General features: G+C 36.1%; 1 protein-coding gene and 1 pseudogene across 1 annotated transcript; both read left to right on the forward strand.

Moving 5' to 3' along the window:
- Nucleotides 1-28: 28 nt before the first annotated feature.
- Nucleotides 29-7666, forward strand: LOC128095338 (serine/threonine-protein phosphatase 2A catalytic subunit beta isoform-like; annotated as a pseudogene).
- On the forward strand, nt 1443-23949 carry LOC128093938 (tear acid lipase-like protein). Its single transcript, XM_052711854.1, has 9 exons — nt 1443-8565; nt 8787-8904; nt 9283-9481; nt 11290-11399; nt 12370-12506; nt 13170-13313; nt 14701-14772; nt 17220-17291; nt 17909-23949. The coding sequence occupies exons 1-9, from the start codon at nt 8467-8469 to the stop codon at nt 18140-18142; spliced, it is 1185 nt and encodes a 394-aa protein (XP_052567814.1). The 5' UTR covers nt 1443-8466; the 3' UTR covers nt 18143-23949.
- The last annotated feature ends 29 nt before the right edge of the window (nt 23950-23978 follow it).

Consider the following 23978-nt stretch of genomic DNA (forward strand, 5'->3'; position numbering starts at 1 on the left):
CAGGTGGTGGTAGTTCTCACCTGGGTTCTAAGGAAAGACAGTTCAAAAAAGCTACATTCAAGAGACACAAGCCAGCTGGATTTTATAATCAAAATCTGACCAGCTGCATAGGAAATAGAAGGTACACATGAAAGACAAGTCTTTCACCAAGGAGCTGGAGTGGGTGGAGCACTTGAAGGAATATAAGCAGCTGAACCAGAACAAGTTCAATGCTGTGCTAGAAGGCGAAGAAAATCTTAACAAAAGAATCAAATGTACAAGAGGTTTGCTGTCCTGTTCCTGTCTGTGGAGATGTGCATGGCCAATTCTATGACTTTGTGGAACTCTTCGGAATTGGTGGGAAATCACCAGATACAAACTGTCTATTCATGGGTGACTATGTAGACAGTGGTTATTATTCTGTGGAGAATGTGACTCTTGTAGCATTAAAGGTGTGTTATACCAAGTGCATGACAATATTGCAAGGAAATTATGAAAACTGACAGATCACCCAAATACATGGTTTTAATGATGAATGTATTCAAAAGTATGAAAATGCCAATCAACCCGTGGAAATACATTGTAGATCTCTTTGATTATCTTCCACTTATAGCTTCAGTAGATAGAAGGTTATTCTGCCTCCAAGGTGGCTTCTCTCCATCCATAAATACACTGTATCATATAAGAGCCCTGGATCATTTACAAGAAGTTCCACATGAGGACCCAGTGTATGATTTCTTACAGTCTCATCCAGATAACCATGATGGATGGGGCATTTCACCACAGGGTAAGGACTACCCATTTGGACAAGATAATTCTGAAATATTTAACCACCCCAATGCCAATGGTCTCACACTGGTGTCTCCTGCTTGTAATAAAAGGATATAATTGATGCCATTATCTGATGTGGTTACCATTTTTATTGCACCCAATTACTATTACCATTGTGGGAACCAGGCTATTATCATGGAATTAGATGACACTTTAAAATATTCTTTTCTTCAGTTTGACCTAGCAGCTCACTGGGAGAGCCTCATGGCACAGATGCATCTCAGACTACTTCCCATAAGTTCCTTCTCCAGACCTTTCTTTGTATGTGAAAGTATACCTGATATATATGTATATATGTATTTATATGTATGTACACATATATGTATATATATATATATATACACACACAGTTATCTATGTATTTATGCAACAAATTGTGATGTCGTGACATTAAACTACATCATGGATTAAACGTGCCATACTGGTGATGAGAGCTTAGCACATTTGAGACTGAACTTCAGTACACCACATCCTAGATCAGGCAGCCTAATGGTCTGCCTGCTGTGTTGTAGGAACCATTTTTCTTGACTGGTTAAGCAAAAATGGTCATTGATTGCTTAATCTCCTTTGGCTTAACTTGGAAATTTCGTTACAATGTTTAACTGGCATGAATTAATAGAGTTGTAGTTATATATTTAAGAATTCACAAGCTGTCTTCCACTTAATTCATTATTCTTTATTTTATTGAAATATAGAATCAGAAGAGATGCTTGGAAGTATGTTGTCATAACATTAAAGGGATTTCCTTTCATTTAAACTAAATTACTGTTTGATGTTGGTCTGCATATTTCTGAATATTTGTCATGACAGCACTTATGTCCCATACGGTGTACTGAAAAAAAAAATAAACTTTGCAATTTAAACAAACAAAAGAAATGTTTTATTTCAGTAATACCCTGAATAATTTACATTGCTTTTCAACAATGGGGTTGACAACTGTTTTATTGATAGAAGACATTTTTTATAATTACCATGAACTTATATTAGGAACATTCAGGTTGCTCATGTTGGACTTAGCTGAAAATTGAATAGTGCAAGTGTAGGAAGGCATTGACTTTGCTTTCAACATGGCATTCAGTAATGACTTACACTAGGCTGTAGAAGTAACCATCTTATTAAATAAGAAACACAGAGCCAATGCAGAGATGAAAGCCCAAGAGGTCAGAGCTAAGAGCCTTACTCTTCACTGCTGCAGCTATCCTCTTCAACCAAGAGAGCTACTTCCTGTCTGTTTGTCTGTTTTATAGACTTTCTATTCTGCCTTCTCATTGGTTGTAAACCCAACCACATGACCTCCTCATCACTGCCTGTCTGTACAGACCTCCAGGTCTTCTATGGTTGGTATTGAGATTAAAGGCGTGTGTCTCCATGCTGGCTGTATCCTTGAACACACAGAGATCTGCCTAGCTCTGCCTCCCAAGAGCTGGGATTAAAGGCATGCACCACCACCACCCAGTTTCTGCTATGGCCTGCTATTAGCTCTGACCCCCAGGTAACTTTACTTATTAACATACAAATAAAATCACATTTCAGTACAATTAAAATATCACAATACTAGGCAGTTTTTCTGAGGAATAAACAAGCATGTTCTGTATTATTCTGCGATTTTGATAATATTACATTTTTCATTTTGATATCTGAATTTGAGATTTTTAGGATGCATATTTGAGAAAGTTATAACCATTTGTCTCTTTGAAGTTGGCATAGGCAGTGTGAAATGAACAACTCTGACACTGGAGAAATGTAAGAATAAAACTCTAGCCAGTGAAAAACGATACAACTGACATTCAAGAACACCAGTTTCGTCAACTTCAGTATGCAAGACAGTAATGTCACCCAGCAATCAATATTTACTCTAGCATTTGAAAATAGGCCATGGTTATATAACCCCATAATGTTTTATTCAAACACCCGTGTCCTAAACTACAATGGTCTCACTGTATTCCTGTTCTTCACAGCTAGCAGAACTCTCAGGCAATCAAAGAAGAATTTTGGTTGCCACTCCCTCCCATCATTTTTGAAACTTTAAAAATTGTTATCTTTGGTAGACACTAACCTCAGGTGGCTACTGAGTCATCAAAATGTGACAGGTTCAAGTTGAGATGTGCTATAAGTTTTAAAAAATAAGAAAGCACACATATTTAAAAAAAACATTTTATGGAGAAATAATGTAAAACATTATAATATGTTGAAGCAGTCAATGTTGAAATAATAAATTGTATACAATGGGTTAAATAAATACAATGATACATTTTTAAAAATATACAAGTTCTAGCCTTCAATGAGTGAAACAAGAAGGCATCCAGAAGAAAGGCTTTGGTGTTCTCTGCAGCAGGGAGCCTGTGCCATGAAAATGCATCTGACTTCAGTGCTCAGCTCTTGATAGTCCTTCTCCTGTTTCTTTCTATTCCAGTGTTCAGCAGAGGAAATGTTCATCTGAGGGATGGGAGTTAAGCTGGGACCCAGAGCCTCCTTCTACCATGCATTGCACTATCAGAATCTGTATTTATTTAGATCGCTGGTGGGTAGTAGAGAAAATAACATTTGTCTAATCAGCTTAGTCATCATTTTGCTTTGAGAAAAAAAAACCTATTTGGAAAGGACACTTTTCTCCTGAGATGAATTTATCAGAGTCCTCCAGTGAACCACTGTATTTGTTGATAGAGAATGTCTACGAGATACTTGAGAAAAGATAGTAAAAGAAGAAAGGGGATGGGACAGGGAGAAGGAGGGGAAAATAGAATTATGTAACTCAAGGTAAAGTTTTATCTAAGTCTGTTTTACACTAATTGGATCTCACAGACAGAATGACTTACGAAGCAAGAAGTGTTATCCTTTCATGGTTTAGAGGCCAGGAGTTCATAGGCCAGAATTTTTATTTTATTTTATTTTATTTACTTATCTATTTATGTTGCCAGTAGGTGAGGACTCTAAATGGAGGCAGTATAAACACCTCATAGCAAGAAGGGTATTTGAAAGGAATAGATCCAATTGAGATTTTTGTGACAGACCCACAGTAAAGATAATCATTAACCCACTAATCCACAAATTCATGAACCATTAAACCATTCACTAGTCACCTCCTAAATGCCCCACACTTTAATACCTCACAGTGGGAATAAAGTTAAAGCATGGATGTTGGTGGAGACAGGTAATCTTTAGCAAGTGGTGGACTGGAAGTTTGAGCCCAACGAACACTTAGAAAAACACATAAATTCATGTCTAGACTATCATAGATAATCTAATTAATGTAATATAAAACAATAACAAAAATTTAGGTAAATCATGTTTAGAGTTGTAGCCCTTTCTGTAAAATATAGCCTGTCCTATAAATTAAAAGAACACAGATGAAAACATAATAAGAAATTTAAATTTCTTTTATGTCTATTTTTTCCTTTACTTGTTATCAATCCAATAATTGAAATTTTTCTCCATTTCTTTGGTTTTCATTTCTTTCAGTACTTTTTATTGTTTGTCGCTAGTAAAATACATTTAGTTTTTTGATCATATGAACTATTATATCTGTATTTCACTGACTTCAAATTAATGTTACTTTCTTATTCTCTTAAAATTGTATTACAACATGCTGCAATACAAATGAACTTATCCACATAAACATCAATAAATAACTACATATAGCTTATGAGAATCACTGACTAGATAGATAGATAGATAGATAGATAGATAGATAGATAGATAGATAGATAGATATAGACATAAAACTAATGTTTTATGTGGTTAGGAATATGTATGAAAAATATGTATTAAGAAATGGGCACTATCATGTAGACAAGGTCAAATCCTACTGAAAAACTTTAACTATTGAAAAACCCTCTTAAGAAAGGTTGATTTTTACACTAAACTCTGTGAACTGTGTGGCCAGGTAAAGGCCGGGTCCTAGGTCTTCTACAGACTACTTGCAGGAATGATTGTATATATCCTTGGTTGACTAGGAACTCACTGCGTAGTGCAGCCCACATTGAACCCATGGGCCATCCTCATGTCTCTGCCTCCTGAGTGCTATTCTGAGCCGCCATGATCAGCTCTATTTCTGTTCTCCAATATTTCTCCATAGACTATTTGTAACACAATAAAACATTACTTGCATAGGTAATTCAGTCAACTACATTTTAACTTTAATTAGAATCTATGGTTTGTTGAAATTTTTAAAGTAAACATAAATAGTGATAGTAGAATAATTAATTACTATCAGTTAGTTTCTTTGTAACATGGGATGGAATATCCAATATTCAAATATTAACTCAAAGTTCTGAAAATAGAGAGAAAATCATTTTTACAAGTCAGATAAAGATTCTCCATGATGATGTCTTATCTGATCAATTTCTTCTCAATATATGTGTAGACAGGATAAACCACGGGTAGAGATCACAGGTACAAATGCAGAAGTGGAGATCAATTATCATAACCATTCCCTTATAATCTGAGAAATTATTGACAGCATATACCAAAGAAATATATCTGTCATAAAAAATCAAACTCCTGATGCTGGCTCTCTTTATCCTACAGAGAATTAAGAGATTAGACCAATGTTTTAACTGTAGTTTCCTGAATGAATTAATTAAGGCAAATAATATATTTTCTCTGTGACTAAACACCCATTCATCCTTTTATTCACCACTCTCCCTCCAGCTCTCTACTCTGCAAGTATTGTTGTCTCATTTTACCAGGTGCTTTTCCTATGCAACTGGGAAGTATTAATGAACAAGAAAGAGAAAACAGAACCACATAAAACTGTATATTATAGAAGGAACTAGAAAAACACTTCACAAATAGGTTAGAGTACTTCACATTTAACAAATATTAATTAGATTAAACAACAACAGTGGAGCAGATTGTCTTAGAATTTGCACTCTGTTTGCACAGTGAAAGTTTCAATGAAGAGGTAGCTTCAAAATGGAGAGTACAAATAAACAAGGAAGACAAGTTATGAAGGTTAATATTCCAAGCAGAACCAGATTGTACAAAACAGAAATTTGGAAGTCATTGCATATGAGTAAGAGGTTAAAAGTTATTATTGCCAGAGACTAGAAACAAGGAAGAATGGACCAAGAGATGAGCTATGAAGTACAGAGACTGTCCTGCAGATAGGGCTTGTAATATTTCACACAGGACTGTAACAATAGTAGATAGTTCATGTGAGCTAGTACATTTTACTTATTTTGTTTTATAACAGTTTTATGTACCATAGGTTGTCCCCACATGTAGTTTATGACTAGCTGTAATTATGCTATATTTAGTGTGAGAAATTTTATTTAGAATAGATTTGAACAATGATCTTGCCCAATTTCTGATGCTGAAACAAAACATCACACACTGCATACTCTGTAAAAAGGAGTTCAAGTGGCTCACACTTCTGTGGATTTTAGAGCATGGTGGGTGTTCAATTCTGGGAATGCAAGATGCCAAGCATGATAACAAAGTTAGAAGTTCAGGGAGAAGAGGTCACATGGACATTTAGAAAGGAAGACTAGGAGACAAGTCAGATATGCTTTTCTCTTACTTTTATGACAAAGTTTCTTTTGGAAACATCACTTACAACCATACATGACCTCCTCCTGAGATTCAGCATTGATCCATATAATGGTGAGGTGCTCCTGACCTAATAACCTCAACAAAATTCCAGTTCCTAAAGGTTCTACAATGTCAGCACTGTAACTCTGGACACCAACCTCAAGCACATGGGCCTTGAGGTACAGGTCACATTCAAACAATAGCAGATGCATTCCCTGCTATCAATAGGTCAGACTTTTTTCTAGGAATATAGAGATAGAAATTTCTGAGTGAAATTTTGCTAGAGATAGAAATTTCTGAGTGAAATTTTGCTGGACAATGAAATTTATTTTCTCAAGATATTCTACTTTATTATAGGGAATATGAGTTTGTAGATATTTTCATAATCTTTCAGTGATTGCCGTGTGTTTTTTCCTATTGAAATTTTTACATGTTCCTGAATGTCTTCAACATTCTTGCTTTTAATGCTTTGTCATTTTTATATTCTGAAAATATCATCACCCACATTTGTACTCACGTTGTACTTAAGTCATATACAGAGGAAAAATGCTTTTAAAATGGCATTGTTCAGCTGGGCGGTGGTGGCGCACGCCTTTAATCCCAGCACTCGGGAGGCAGAGGCAGGAGGATCTCTGTGAGTTCGAGGCCAGCCTGGTCTACAAAGTGAGTTCCAGGAAAGGCGCAAAACTACAGAGAAACCCTGTCTCGAAAAACCAACAACAAAAAAAAATGGCATTATTCACAGTCTCAATGTTTATGATGACTTTTGTAACTCTATACAGCAGCTTTCAAATTTATTCAGTTAAGAACAAGGGTCACTACTACAGTTTTGAGGAAGGTACAGCACAATGAGTTCTTCTCCAGTCTAAAAGCTAAAGAAAGCTTCACTAAGAATTTGGACATGGAGAAGGGTGTTGGCATGTGAAGATCCCAGAGCTAAGGAAACTCAGTTTTGGAACTATGTCAAATTTTAGTGATTTGCAATATTTGACTTCTAATTGACAAACACTTGAGTTCATTGTTAAAGTCAGCACTGTTCATTACTAGGAAAGGTCATCCAAAAAATACATTCTCTGATATATTTATGGTGAGCAGGATGAAAACGGAGAATTAATTTTTCATTCAGACTACAGAAATCAAAATAGTGAGTATGATACTCTAAACTTTGTGTATTGTGTTACTTTAGGTTCATTATTTTAAAAGAGATAAGATTATTTAGACCTTGGATGCAACATGATTGCTGAACTTTACGACCTTGATTTTATTGATAAAATTATTGCGCTAATGTGTATCTTTCCTTTTTCCAGGTTATCTGGCATCTTGATATTAGAGAGCTGAACAAAAAATTTAAATAAAAGAAAGATCAGAAGTCATATCCTGTGCTGAGGACAGGAGCAGGGACACTATCTGTGGGGTCCATTTCTTCCATCAACCTGAATTGACAAATATATGATCATTAAAACTGTGTGTACAGAGTAGCACTTTAAAGTAATACTTATAGGAGGTGGAAAAGAGATGCTTATTACTCATGTTTGTGTTTTTTAAAAAGCACGTATTTTAGAAATTCTAGTAACATTAGTGGAATATGCATGCTCTTCATAGTTATGAAAGGAGGCCAAGATAGATGTGGTGGCCAGACAAGATTCCTTGGTACTCAAAGCTTCAACATGTGAAAGCTCATTCACTCTGCTTCTTTTTATCCACCTGTGCTATCTTTTTCATTAATCTTTCTGACTGTCCTCATTCCACTGTCAAAAACTAAAGTGCTCTGAATTAATTAACTTCTTTAAAGTCATTAATAAACAAATTATATGCTAATCTTGGTGCTTCAGGATAAATCCCAAGGAGGCATCAGTGATGTTTTATTAGCAAATGAGTGAGAAGTATTTTATTTTTATGAACAGCCAAGGGAAAGACAGATAACTGTTATAAACAGTATAGTCAATTTTAATTTCATCTAAGCTGTTCTTTTAAAGGTATACAATTCATCTAAGACTCATTATATAATATGAAAACTTTCAGTTATAGACGATTTCATATGGACATAACACACTTGCTATAAGCTGAGTTCATACTGTGCTGTTAGCTACTTCATGACAATAACTATTTCCCTGCAGGTTTAAAATGTGGTGGCTGCTGAGTACAATGTGCCTCATCCGTGTATTTGGAAAGATATCTTGTATATCTGCAATAAATATGAATCCTGAATCCCACATGAACGTTGTAAGCTACTCTTACCACTAATAAAATTACATGCATTTGCTTTATCTCTATGCATTTCATTCATGTTTTCTGAATCATTGTATCTCTTACAATCTGAACATTTACCAGGGGTGATGACTTCATTCCAAGAGAAAATTCTATTTTAAGAATTATGAAACATGACTGAGTATTAAAAAAAGTCATGAAACTCATAACTCATTACTGTGTGTTTTCTTTCCTAGAGTGAGATTATTGTCTATTGGGGTTATCCAAGCGAAGAGTATGAGGTTGTGACTAAAGATGGTTACATCCTCCCAATTAACCGTATTCCTCATGGGAAAAACAACACTAATAGTTCAGGTAAGATCTGAGTGAGGTAAATATTGAAGCATCCTGAGTAAATGACACTCTAAGCAATGACTTCCTAAATAGTTACCTTCAAATTGAGTAATTTCAAAAGAGCAATTGGAGCTCCTTGACTCCCATAGTTAATGTTGAGGACTTAATGGAGCCTGGTTTCCATTTGTCACTGAAGACTGAGATTCTGTAGGAAAGACTATTCTTTTGCACAGTTGAATATTGATTAATGTTGACTGACATCATAAGTGAAATGAAGTCTTAGCACATCCCTGTTCACTAGCCTCAAAATCTTTTCAGTTCCATTGTGATTATTTGAAATTTGTTGCTTTCATGTTCAATAGACACTAACGTAAAACATTTTCATGATTGTTTTTGCAGCCCCAAAGATAGTAGTATTTTGTCAGCATGGCTTATTTGCAACTGCTGGTGTGTGGGTTTCCAATCCTCCCGACAACAGTCTGGCCTTCATTCTAGCAGACGCTGGTTATGATGTATGGATGGGGAACAGCAGAGGAAATACCTGGGCAAAGAAACACTTGTACCTAGACCCAAATTCTAAAGAATTTTGGGCCTTTAGGTAGGAAAAAATTCCATGTAACTTTACTTTTGCCTTAAAAGAATGTCAAATATTTTAATGGTTGAATAAATCTGTGGACCTAGATTGAAGGTATTTCACTTGGGTGATATTTTAGAAGATTGATTTGGATGACATAGTTTAGGACTTTATTATGGTTACTCTGCTTAATAATTATAATAAAATTCTAATTTTAATCCTATTTTTCTACTCTTGAAATACTAATTGTTTTTCTAATCAACCCACTTATTTTAAGAATTATACCTCTCTTTTTCTCTCTCCCCGTGCGTGTGTGTGTGTGTGTGTGTGTGTGTGTGTGTGTGTGTGTGCGTGTGTGTGTACAAATGCTTCAGTGTGTATTTGGAGGCCAAAAACCAAGGCTCTCTTCTTCAACCACGTTAGTACTGGTGATTAAACTCAGGGCAACTGGCTTGGTAAAAAGTGCCTTTGCTCACTGAGTCATTTCACAGGCCTCATTCATGTCTTTATAAAATTTTTTATTGAAGTAAATTTGATATATTTAAACATTAAAACAGGGCTGGAGAGATGGCTCAGAGGTTGAGTACTGGCTGCTCTTCCAGAGGTCCTGAGTTCAAGCATCTGTAATGAGATCTGGTGCCCTCTTCTGGTCTGCAGGCATACATGCAGGCAAAACACTGTATACATAATAAATAAATAAATCTTAAAAAATAAAATAAAATAAAACATTAAAACAATGATTTGGGAAATGTAGAAGTATGCATACAGCCATCCTCCATTACTTTTAACTTTGAATGTGTATCCTGATTTGTGTGTGTGTGTGTGTGTGTGTGTGTGTGTGTGTGTGTGTGTGTGTGTGTATACATGCTTGTGTGTATAATACATGTGTATATTTATGTCCATGTGTTTGTGTGAGGATCAGAGCACAAATTCAGGTGTAATTCCTTAGATGCACTGTCCAGCCTTGAAATCACTAAGTAGAAAAGGCTGGCTGGTCAGCCAAACGCCTATGATATGTTTATTTCTGCTTCTACATTGCCGGAATTTCAGACACAGACCAGCATACCTGACTATTTTATTTTAGGTGGGTCCTGCAGGTCAAACTCTGACCTCAATTGCTTTCCAAATTGAACTACCTCCTCAGCCTGATGATACTGATGTTTTGTGATTGGAAGGAGTAACAGGCAAGGGAGAAAAGACAAGGGTAAAATTTAGTACATATAAGTACTTTGGGTCACAGAGTACTAGAATATCTCCTGGAGTTTATTCTTATCAATTTGTTTAAACAAGTTCCTTCACATTTACAACATTGTACCTCTAACAACCTTTCCCTTTCCCTCTCCCATATTCATCCTCTCCCTCCCTCCCTCCCTCCCTCCCTCCCTCCCCTCTCTCTCTCTCTCTCTCTCTCTCTCTCTCTCTCTCTCTCTCTCTCTCTCTCTCTCTCTGGGATTGAGGGAGATTTTGACTTGCTTCCCAATCTTAAATAATATGATGTTCATATGGAGAACCTAGGATTTTAGAAATTTGGCTCTAGAGCAAAGGTGCTCTGAATTAGTCTAACTATTTATTCACTGTGGATAGAGCAATGCTAGCTTAATTCTGTGCCATGTGTACAGTTGTAGAAACATATCATGAGAAATCTGTGAACATGGAGAAATGATGCTTATAAGGTAGTACCATAGTAAATATGCAAGGAATAATTGATTATTGATACCATTTGTGAGTTATGTCTCCCTTCATATAGACTCGATAAAGACATCATTTGAAACAGAAACTATTTACTTATTGGTTAATAATTGGATCACATTTTGTCCATTTTTTCCATGCAGTTATGATGAAATGATAAAATACGACCTTCCAGTTACCATTAATTTCATCCTGAAGAAAACAGCACAAAAGCAGATTTACTATGTTGGACATTCTCAAGGCACCCTTATTGGTATGCTAAAATTTTATCCTGAAGAATAAAAATATATATGCATAATTTGCAACTGTATGTAAAATACAGACAAGCTTTTTGACAGCTGATAACAATTGTAACCTGCTTTTAAAACATCAAATGTTGAAACTATAGTTTCTAACACACAAGATATTTAAATGAAGTACATGTGTGAGATACCTCTAATTTCTCTTTAGCCAGAATTTCTGAGACTAGTGACTCACTGTGTGTGTGTTACTCCTCATATGGCATTGTACATGTGGAATATTGGTGTGTCAGTTCTGCTTAGGAAAAGTTTTATGAGTCCGACTTCACTGAGCTCTTAAGCTATACTGTCTTGGTCGTTTCTCAACAGGTTTTACTGGTATTGTTTGAGCTTGTACAAAGTATATATTTTCAAACAAAATGTAACAAAGGACAGATGGTTCCAACTGTCTGACTGCCAGAGAAGTATTTCTAATTCATGTATTTGTTCAATTTATAGTGTGATAGATGACTGATAGATAAATTGATTGTACACAGATAGTAGATTTGTATATATGTGTTCACCTGCACAGGTGGACTGGAGCCGATACAGAGAGGACTTGTGAAGATAGAAATGACAGATCATAAAATCAATATGTGACCTTTTGGGTATGTGTCTTCTCCAAGAGTTAGGGAAGAGTTTAATTTTTAAGAGTGCTGAGCAGATCCTTAAATATGGTCACTCTGGCTACTCAAATATGTGAGCCAACAGTCAGTAAATAATAAGCAGAACAACTCATAGTCAGTGTGGGAGAAAAAGCAAATTGAATGAAATTTTAAACTCTAAAGTCATAGCACTCTGGTAAGCAAAGTAAGGGAAATCTCCAAAGCCAATTTTAAATATCTGACGAAGAACAGGCATAAGCTCCGTAGAATAGCCTAACCATCCAGACAATTTAAAGGAGGAGGGAACAGAAGCAAAATAATCTCTTTTTATTTCTTTCAGCTCTGGGGGCATTTGCAACAAATCAACAACTGGCTGAAAAGATTAAAACATGTTTTTTACTGGCTCCAGTTGCTACTGTTTCATATATCAAAGGTACCGGGCGCCTTCCATCTTACTTCACTCCAACGGCTTTTAAGGTTTGTGGTGAATTCAAAGTGGTGGTTTACTTCAAAATTAGCTTGTTAAAGAAGAGATCTGCCCGTACAGTCCAGTGCTGACTCACCTGGATAGCCTCACTTGAATGGCTACAGTGAATCTCACCTCAAGTTTGGGCAGCCTGAGTATCGTCTTATGCACTTTCTCTAGAATGATTGTATTTTTCTTTTATCTCTATCTGCTTCTCACTGATTTAATTTTTTATTTTGGGAATGTCATACATTAATGCTGTTAGTGTCAGTGTTTTTATAGTTTTGCTCATTTAAAACTTTTTGTGTGGACCTGTTTTCATAGTATAAGCATACCCCAAAATTTCCGTGTCCTGTTTAACTTAGCAAGCCTGCCTGTCATTAACCCTGAGTAACTTCTCCACAAGATAAAAACAGAGAGACTGCTGGCCAACCACAATGCTCGTGATTCTCAGAAGTTTTTATTCAACTGAAACTGATTTTTTTTTAAAAGTCTAGTACATTTGATAGGATGTTTATGTACTGAATGTCATAATAATAAACTAAGCCAGTCTACCCTTCAGTAACATGCTATAGCTTTGTTTTAGGCCTCTCACCCCCTATAAACTTTGTGCTTTCTACTACACAAAACACTTTCCCAGACTAAGAGCTACTCTTCAAATTTGTCAATTTCAGCTCCTTTTTGGTGAAAAAGAGTTTTTACCCACTGCTGCTTTCAGTAAGCTGTCCGGATACATATGCAATGTTATGGTAATCAATACTGCATGCGCTGCTCTATTAGGATCGCTGGGTGGATATTCCCCAGGGCAATTAAATAAGGTATGTGATGTTTTCTTTCAAATTCATTGTTTTTTCATGCAGATGAGATAACAAGTCTATATGGCAATTAATCTTTAATTCATTCAGTATGATCTGTGTTAAAGTCAAGATGTGCTTTGCATACAATTCCCAAGTTATCAACATAGAAAATCTGGTATACACCACATATAAATGAATAACTGGGTGTCATGTATGAATGAGTTTCATCTTTTTCTTCTACTCACCTTGGTTTAATGCATCTGCTGTCACTCATCTGTAACTGATCATCCAGTTCAACACTTCTGCTTCAGAACTAAGACTATTTCCACATAAACTATCATATAAAATATGAATCATTAACAAAACAAAATCCTTTAAGAGAAGACAATAAACTGGCTTATAGTTTTGTTAATAGCTAAACTCTGCTTAATCTTTGATCTTCATAGCATGTTACATTCTTTGAACAATTTAACATCAAAATCCACAAAATATATGTTTATAGTGATTCTTAAGACAACTAGAGTTTGGGTTGCTTCCTTCAGCCTTAATGTGACGGGAGGTGCTTAGTCTTATTGCCTTGATCTGCCCTGTTTGGCTGATATCCCTGGGAGGCCTGCCCTTTTCTGGAGGCGTAGACCTGGGGGGAGAGGATGTCAGGGATTGTACTAGGAGGGAAGGAGGGAATTTGGCCAGGATATAATACATAAGAGAATAATGAATAAATGATTAAACAAACAAACAAATAAATAAATAAATAAAATTAGAGTCAACTCTCTTGAGAAGCTCACATTCAACCACTGGTGTGTGCACGAAACCTACTTAATAAAACTCAGGGGTGAGCCATGAAGTCACAGGCATACAAGTAATGTTATATGACTTGAGAAGATTGTATTTATATGTTTAGGAATATGTAACATCAATTAAGGAAGATATAGGTAATGAATGTAAGAGGGGGCAAGGCAGAGGTATGTGATAGGGGTTAGAGAACCAAGAAAGGGGGAAATCATGTAATTGTATTTTAATTTCAAATAATTAATAAAAAATCAAAACAAGAATATTTAGATTCTTCACCATGTTCAAAGTCCAGTCTTTCCTTGTAAACTGATTGGAGATATACTGCATGAGTGTTCTATGTGCATGTATGTCTGTGCACCATCTGGTGTGCGTAGGGTCATTGAATACCCAGGAACTGGAGCCATGGACAGTTGTGAGCCACCGTGTAAATACTGGGGAATTGAATCTGGATCCTTTGCAAGAACAGCAAGTACTCTTAACCACTTAGCCCTCCCTCCAGCCCTGAAGACATGTTTTTATGAGAGCAATACAGTTTCAGTATTTTTGAATGGTCTGTTTCTGTAAAAGGAAACTAAATACTGACAAATATATGTGGTGTCTGACTTTCTCCCAGAGCCGCATTGACGTGTATATAACACACAGTCTAGCAGGAACATCAGTTCAAACTCTTCTACATTATGCTCAGGTACAATTTTTTAAAATATATCTCTTTCTTTTGAAATTCTCCTCCTTTATAAGTTTCAGAAAATCTCTCTCCAGTTGGCTTTGTGGTCAGGGTATTACATCCCTGTAACACGAATCTTTTTTTTTTTTTTTTTTTTATTTTGCAATACAGTTCAGTTCTATATATCAGCCACGGATTTCCTTGTTCTCCCCCCTCCCGCCCCCCTCACCCTCCCCCCAGCCCACCCCCCATTCCCACCTCCCCCAGGGCAAAGCCTCCCGGGCGGACCGAGATCAACCCCGCAGACTCAGACCGGGCAGGTCCAGTCCCCTCCTCCCAGGCCGAGCCAAGAGACCCTGCATAGGCCCCAGGTTTCAAACAGCCAACTCATGCAATGAGCACAGGACCCAGTCCCACTGCCTGGATGCCTCCCAAACAGATCAAGCCAATCAACTGTCTCACCCATTCAGAGGGTCTGATCCAGTTGATGACCCCTCAGCCATTGGTTCATAGTTCATGTGTTTCCATTCGTTTGGCCATTTGTCCCTGTGCTTTATCCAACCTTGGTCTCAACAACTCTCACTCATATAAACCCTCCTCATTCTCGCTAATTGGACTCCCAGAGATCCACCTGGGGCCCAGCCATGAATCTCTGCATCCAGATACCTCAGTAGTTGGATGGGGTTTCTAGCACGACAATTAGGGTGTTTGGCCATCCCATCACCAGAGTAGATCAGTTCGGGCTGTCTCTCGACCACTGCCAGCAGTCTGCTGTGGGGGGACCCCTGTGGATTTCTGTGGGCCTAGGTCTTATTGAGAGAAAATCTGGAGACAGATATTGGGGTGAAAGCTAAAATGTCAGAGAAGCAGAGCAAGCCAGACAGCCACAAGTCCTTATCTCTACGAAATCCTCAGTCTAAAGAGAGCAAGTTCTTGTTTCCTCACACTTTATATACCTTTCTGTGTCCTGCCATAGTACTTCCTGGGATTAAAGTGTGTGCTACCACTGCCTGACCTCTATATCTAATTTAGTGGCTGGCTCTGTCCTCTGATCCCCAGGTAAATTTTATTGGGGTACACAATATATCACCACACATCCCTTTTGTTACATTAAAAGGAGTATATCAGTAAATAGGACCTTTGTAGGAAAATGTGATAAAAGCACAGTGGTTGTATCATTTTATTCTCAAAGAAAATGGTTTTCTATTCCAATAGGTAAATCTATACACATACATTTTATGTCAAATTAGCACCAGTTTTAGTAATTAATTTTACAGATTGGTGCAAGATGAGAACTGTAGGTGCCGTTAAGGTCTACGAGTAAAGTGTGATAGCTTTTCTATCTACTTATTCAGAAGAATCCCCTGGGTGACAGTGAAGACACTCTACATAGAATGAGGTCTTCATACTAGTGTCATTTGACAGGAGGTAAACTGGAACCTGCACATAGGGAGCAAATCCATCTTATAAGGGTTTTTTAATTATGTTCTAACATATACTTTTTAAATTCTATACATAAACATAACCTTTGCATAAAATTTGTCTTCATTGACATGGTAAATTTTATTCTATTAGCCCATTATCAATAAATTAGTATATGTCACATCCTAAGAGATGCCTCTTTATAATGCTTTGCTGACAAAATTCTATTTCAGATTCTGCAACTCTTTAACATTTCCAGTTTGTTTATGTTACTTACTTTTGATCACTATAATTCTTATTTTTTCTACATTTAGATACAGAGATTAGGCAACACCTATCTTAATATTTTTGAAAATTCTTGTGTAATTTTACAGAACAACTACTTAAATGTAATTATATATGAAGGATACAAATTTTGTTACATATAAAATGCAAATAGTAACCCATTAACACTGAAGTATATTTTGAATTCATTTGAATTATAGAGCAGTAAAGAAACTTTTACAAGTAGTAATTTGAGATTTCATATATTTGAATTTTCTAATAAGCATTAATTTAGATTCTTATAATTAAAAACATTTTATAATTAAAATACTTATAAGCTGAGATTTACTACATACTACTAAAACTAAATATAGCATAAAATGATGCATCAATTTTGCATACTTAAGTAATTAAGCTTTTTCTTTTGTGGATGATATATTCTCAGCTTCTTATGGGCTTTTCTGGTTGTGGAGTACATATGAATTGATACATTTTAAATAATATTAAAATGTTCACAATGTATATTTTATTTGAGGTGTTATAAAAGTAAGTTTATGTTTTTGATGGTCTTTTTATATATATTCATATAATGTGTAATTTTCTAGGACTGTAGTTTAGTAACCATTGATCAGGCAGTACATACCATTGAGACAGAAAATGTACTGGGTTTAATCAGAGCCAATGTGTCATTATTGTAAAATGAGGTAATAAAACTCAATAACTTCTGGTGCTATTATAATAGAAGGCTTTGTAAGTAATACTATGTTTTATCTTTATTTAAGGCAATTAATAAAGGTGTATTTCAGGCTTATGATTGGGGAAGTCCAGCTCTAAATATGCTACACTACAATCAGGTAAGTCTTTTCATCCAGTTTTAATAATCTGACCCTTACAAAAGGCATATAGTATGAGAACTCTAACCAAAGCCCTCTTTTTAATAAGGGAACATTTTATTTTTCTTAGGAAGGTGGACTGCACAGAGGACTAAAAACAAATAGCATTATCTTTTATAAGATAATACTGTGAAAAACAATATCCTATCTATCATGTCATTTTAATGTCACAAAATTATATGGGATTTATCATTTAATGATATAGTCATTTCACATGTAAAGAACCAAGGTTCAGAGAATATAGGACTTACATGATTTCAAAACTGAATAACAGTCCACTTCAGTCTTTGTGAGGTGACACATCCTGGTAACCTCAGGATTAAGAATGCTGACTGCAGAGGATTCTGACAAGAATCCAGATTAGGATAGAATAGAAAAGTTAGAAAGTAGCTGTGCCCCAAACTAAAGTAAATAAATATATAAAAAATAAAGTTAAATTATTTCCTGACAAAGGCTGAGATCATCAGTATTTTTTATGGACACAATAAGCACATCACTATTATTATCCTGTCAAGAAAGAGAATAACCCATCAACAGTATTACATTTTTCTGTTAAGCTCTTTATTATTTTCCATTAGACAACTCCTCCGTTATACAATGTGGAAGCCATGAATGTTCAAACTGCCTTGTGGAGTGGTGGAAATGACTTTTTGGCTGATCTGAAAGACGTTGCAAATTTGAAACCCAAAATCTCTAACTTGATATACGATAAAACTATTCCTGAATTTAGCCATCTTGATTTTATAGTGGGAATAAGTGCTAATCATGAGGTTTCTGAGGAAATTTTAAAACTTATTGATGAATCTAAGTGAGATTGAAATTTTGCTTTAGTTTTCACGTTTTACAAACCCTTCTGAAAGTTTCTTGCTTTATAAGTGCAAATATTATCTTTCTTGATAATTTTCTTCTTAATTATCTATGATTTTTAAGCTATTACTTCATTTATTAGATCATTTGTAGTAGTGAAAAATTATGAACATTGAGAAAATAAATCATTTTGTGACTGTTTCTTAATTGATGTAAGTTTTTAAAAATAGTTTGACATGCGCGTCCTTGAAGAGAAGACCTCCTTTTGATTTGAGGTAATAAAATCCTAAAACACCGATGCAGGAAGAGGCCAGGCCAATAGTGTGATATCAGATATTATGCTGTCTGGAGAGCAGACTGTAAAATATTTCACACATTAGGACTAAGACTCCGTAAGAGCAATTAGTCTTGTTGCTTAGATTCCCCAAGACTTTTTTTTTTCTTTTTCTTATTAAGAATTTTTTTTCATTTTACACACCAATTAGAGATCCCCCCCTCCCCTCCTCCTGCTCCTCTCAAGCCTTCCCTCCAACCCACCCTCCATTCCCCTCACAAGAAGTCTTATTCACTAGTCTTTGGAGGCCCACAAAGATTCCTAGTGAGATCTGAGCTTGCTTTACCCAGAAGAGCTGCATTAGAGGATTGCTTGACCATGTGCGTGGTTACCAGGTGTTTGGAAGGGTCTGCACTTGGCTGTGCTAAGGGGAGGTTTTCGACTCCACCCCTTGGCATCCCTTTAAAAAGTCCTTTAGAAGAGACAGAAGGGACCAGTGGATAAGGATCCAGGCCCTCCCAAGGCTATCCTGTGTTTCTGTCTTTTTCTCTCCCCTCTATCCTTCTATCTAAATCTCTTGTCCCTCACTCCTCAAGAGTACCCTGGGGTGGGGGGGGGGGGGAGTGGGAGCAGGTCTCCCACACTAGTCTCAGTGCAAATTCCCCGTCAGACTATCTGTGAGGACCAAGCACTGTTTTGAATAAATCACTCTGTCAATATTCTCTGGTTTGAGAGGAAGAAGAAACATTTCAAGTGATCTGAGTCATTGACAGATAATTTTCAGCATTGATGATTCATAGAAGGTCCTGAATAATGTGATTAATAAAATATTTTTATTATATATATATGTATATGTATATTATATATGGCCTGGTACTCTCCTTGCAACCTAAACTGACTGAAAATTCAGTGTGTGTGCGTGTGTGCGTGTGTTGAAATATGTTCCTTGTATTCCAAGTTTCTTCAGGACTTTTATTTGATTAAATGTTGGATCTTTATGAAAATCCTTTTCTCCATCTATTTATGATCATATAATTCCTGTCCTTCAGTCTATTTATATGATGATGTATTACATTTATTGACTTGGAATATGTCAGACCATCCCTGTGTTATTTCTGGAATAAAGTCACCTTAATGATAAGTAGTTTTGCTTCCTGAAAGTATTATTTTTATTTTTCTTTCATACATTACATCCTAATCACTGTTTTCCCTCCCTCCACTCCTCCCAGTCCCTCCTATCCCACTTTTTCTCTCCCTCAGATCCACTTCTCAGAAAAGAGCAGGCCTCTCAGGGACATCAGCAGAACACAGCATAAAAAAGTACAATAAGACTTGGTACAAAAATCATCCTGAGTGAGGTAACACAGACCCAGAAAGAGATACATGGTATGACTCATTTATAAGTGGACATTAGCTGTTAAGTAAAGGATAATAATGCTACAATCCCCAGACCCAGAGAGGCTAAGTAAAAAGGAGGGCTCTGTGGGATAGGACATGGATATCCCTGGGAATGGGAAATAGAATAGATTTTGCAGGTGAACTGAGGGCAGGTTGGGATACTAACAGCAGGGATGAGGGGAATGGAGGGAGAGAGTACTGGGAAAGATAACTGAAATCTACAAGAGAGAACCCAGTAATGAGGGATACAGAGCCAAAAGAGTCATCTTCTGTAGCCAGGGAAGGTTTCCAGTGGAGGGATCGGGACAACAACCCTATCACAAAACCTTCGTCCTACAATTTGTCCGGCCTGCAAGATATGCTGGAGTATTGATGGCACAGAACTTGTTGGAGTGGCCAATCAAAGAGTGATCCAACTTGAGGTCCACACCAAAAGAGGGAGCCCATGCCTGACATGCCTGGAGGTCCAGGAACCAGAGGCTGGATAGCCCAAAGACCTAGCATTGAACCAAACATGACTACGGAAAAAGTCAATGAAATGATTCCTAAAGATATTCTAGTATATTTATGGGTGCCTAACGCAATCATCCAGCAACCACTGGGAGCAGGTGCAAAGACCCACAGCCAAACATTAGAAGGTGGAGGGGAGGGAAGGTGTAGCAGGAATCTTAAAAGTTCTTATTAATAAAATCAAACCTGAAGCCAGTTATTGGGGTGAATGCTGGAAGATCAGAGAAGCAGAACAAGCCACAGCTTCCTCGCCTCGACAGTTCCTCAGCTGATCCTGTTTCCTCAGACTGGAAGCTTCTGAGTCCTCATCCCAATGGCTCTCAGCTGAACTGCTGCTCAAAAGCCTGAATGCTTAACCAGCCAAAAGCTTCCAGTTTCTGGTCCTCACGCCTTATATATCTTTCTGCTTTCTGCCCTCACTCTCTGGGATTAAAGGCATGAGTCACCATGCCTGGCTGTTTCCAATGTGGCCTTGAACTCACAGAGATCCAGAGGGATTTCTGACTCTGGACTGCTAGGATTAAAGGCGTGAGTGCCACCATTTTCTAGCCTCTGTATCTAGTGACTGTTCCGTTCTCTGACCCCAGATAAGTTTATTAGGGTGCACAATATTTTGGGGAACACAATACCACCACAGGAAGGAGTATAGGAACCAGAGGGGTTGAGGACAACATCAAAACATGGTCCACAGAATTAACTAAACTGGGCTCATAGGGGATCTCGGAAACCAAACTGAAAATCATGGACCCTATACAGGTCTGAGCTAAGTCTTCTGCATATATGTTATGGTGGTGCAACTTGGTGCTCTTGTGGGACTCCTAACAGTGCAAGTGTGACTGCATGTAGAGGAGGGTGTCTCTCTGACTCTTTTGCCATCCTTAAAAGTTTTTCAAGTATTTTCATTGAAGAAATTTTCATCTGTGTTCATCAGAGTTTGAGCTATAATTTTCTTCTCCTTGTGTCTTCATTTGGTTTGAGTATCAGGATAATATGGCTCCATGAACATAATCTGTCAGTGTTCTACTTTCCTATTTTATGGACCAGTATGAGAACAATTGGTGGTAATTCTTCATTGGTGAGTGGATGGAATTGAGTAATGAGTCCATTTAGCCATCTAATGAGGATTTTATTTTCTTTTCAGTTTAGAGAATTTTAGTAATGCTCCAGTCTATTTGTTACAAATTTGTTTAAATTATCTCATCTTGGATTAATCATGGTTGTTTATATGCATCTGGAAAATTATCCAATTCTTACAGAATTTTTTAATTGACTGGAATATAGGCCTTTAAGAAACACCCTAGAATTTTTTTCTAAATTTCATTGGTATCTGACATAAATGTCTCTTTTATTTGTATATTTATTGATTTAGTCTCCCTCCTTCTCTTATTTCTTCCACTTTTTGATTTGAACTTGGGATGCTCTTGTTTTTCCAAGTTGAATTATTTTATTGAAAACTCCCTTCTTTCTTCATAGAGGACATAAAAGCTACGACTTCTTTCATGATGGCTTTCATCATATCACACCTGTTTCAGTGTCTTCTGTGCTCATTTCAATTTTCGTAAGTGGTTTCTCACTTTCCTTCTTGATTTTATCTGACATATTCATTCAACAGTGTGGATCCTGATTAATCTCCATGAGTTTCTGTGTGTTCTATAGCTTCTTTAGCTGTTAATTTGTAGCTTTGTTCCATTGCATGATATAGAAAACAATTATTTCCCTTCTTTTATATTTGTTATGACTTATTTCATGACATAATATGTGATCTATTTTAGAAAACATTCTATAGGCTGATAAGAAGAATGTATATAGCACATTTTGGGATGGAATATTCTTTAGATGTCTGCTAAGTCTATTTAATCTATGATGTCATTTAACTCTGACATTCCTTTTATTTTCTGCCTGGATGACCTCTCAATGGGTTAAATGAGTTATGGAAATCACCTCCTATTATTGTATAGATGTTCACACGTGACTTTCCATTCAACAGTATCTCTTACATAATTTAGTGTGCCTATGTTTGGCACATATATGTCTAGAATTTTAATTTATTCTTGATGGGTTGTTATTCTAATGAATATGAAGTATCTTGCCTTTTCACTGTTGACTAGTTTTGGTTTGAAGTCTACTTTGTCAGATACTAGAAAAATCATGTCTGCTTTTATCTGAGTTTCAGCTTTCACCCTAAGGTAACATCTGTGCTTTATAAAATGCATCTCTTGGAGATTAAATGGATAGATCCTACCCTTTAAGTCAATTCTGTTAGTCTATATTTTTAATGTTGAAATCAAGTCCACTGATAATCAGTTATAACTGAAAGACAAAATTGTTCCCTATCATTTGTTGATTTTGTAATGTTTCCTAATCCTCTTGCTAAATAATTATTCAAACATTTATTCTTTCTTCTGGCTTCATACATGCATCTGTCTCTTTTATCAGTATGGAGGATTCCTTCAGTATTACTCTATAGATGCTGCTTAATAATCATGAATGACCTAAGCCTAATTTTACTGTGGGAATTTTTCTTTACCTTTCAATTATGATAGTTTGTTGGATATAGTAATCTTAATTGAGGTTTCTTTCAGAATTTGACCATATGTTATTATAAATGCTTCAATCTTCTGACATCTCTATTGAGAACTCTTATGGAACTTGTGCAATATACTTTCTTTGTTCTGAATATTTAACAACTTAGTCATGCTATTATGGAGGAGTTGTCCCCTCAATGTCAATTTAGGGTTCCCCCAATATCTGTAGTATCTGTAATGACATATATTTAATTTAGAGAATTTGGGGTTATAATTTTATTGATACTGCTTTCTATTCTTTAGAATGAAATTCTTTACTTTCTTCTGAATACAATACACTTTTTAATTTTTAAAATCATTTTAATCTATGTATATGGATGCGTTACCAGAATGTATGTCTGGCACCAAATGCTGGCATGGTGCCCAGAGAGACCCTCGAACCAGAGTTACAAATGGCTATGAGCAAACATCTTTGTGCTAAGAATTGAACCCAGGTTCTCTGAAAGAGAAGCTAGTGCTCTTAATCTCTGATATATCTCTTTAGTCCCATAATATACAAGATTCTTATTTTATTTAAATGTTATATTGCATATCCTGAAAATCCTATTTGTACCTTCTTAATAATTTATATTGTCTTCAAGCTGAGATAGTCTGTCCTCTCCTTGAACTAGTATATTAGTGAAACTTTCCATAATTTTTTGATTCAACTTACTGTGTTGTTCACTTCCATTACTCCAGCTTTTCTATTTCTTTATTTAGTTCCAATTTTATATCACATTTAGAATTTTTTGTTTCCTTAAGTTGCTTGTGTTCTTTTGGGATTAGTTCGGGAATTTATTTTCTCAGTCAATTTTTTTTAACATTTCAGGCTTTTGATTTTAAATATATTGGCAAAACTAAGTGGACACAGTGGTTTTTTAAAAAGAAAAAAACAAAAAGTACATAAAGTAGGAAAGGAATAGCAAAGGAGGGGATGGGGAGAGATTACAAGAGAGGAATAGGGGTGTATTAACTAACATTAAAAATAAAAAGAAATGAAAAAAAAGCATAACTTACCATAGTTAAAAATATTCTACAACACAGAGAGAGAGAGAGAGAGAGAGAGAGAGAGGAGAGAGAGAGAGAGAGAGAGAG

Source organism: Peromyscus californicus, unplaced genomic scaffold (assembly GCF_007827085.1).
Source record: "Peromyscus californicus insignis strain IS unplaced genomic scaffold, ASM782708v3 Scaffold_4__1_contigs__length_199733344, whole genome shotgun sequence".
Classification (NCBI taxonomy): Eukaryota; Metazoa; Chordata; class Mammalia; order Rodentia; family Cricetidae; genus Peromyscus; species Peromyscus californicus.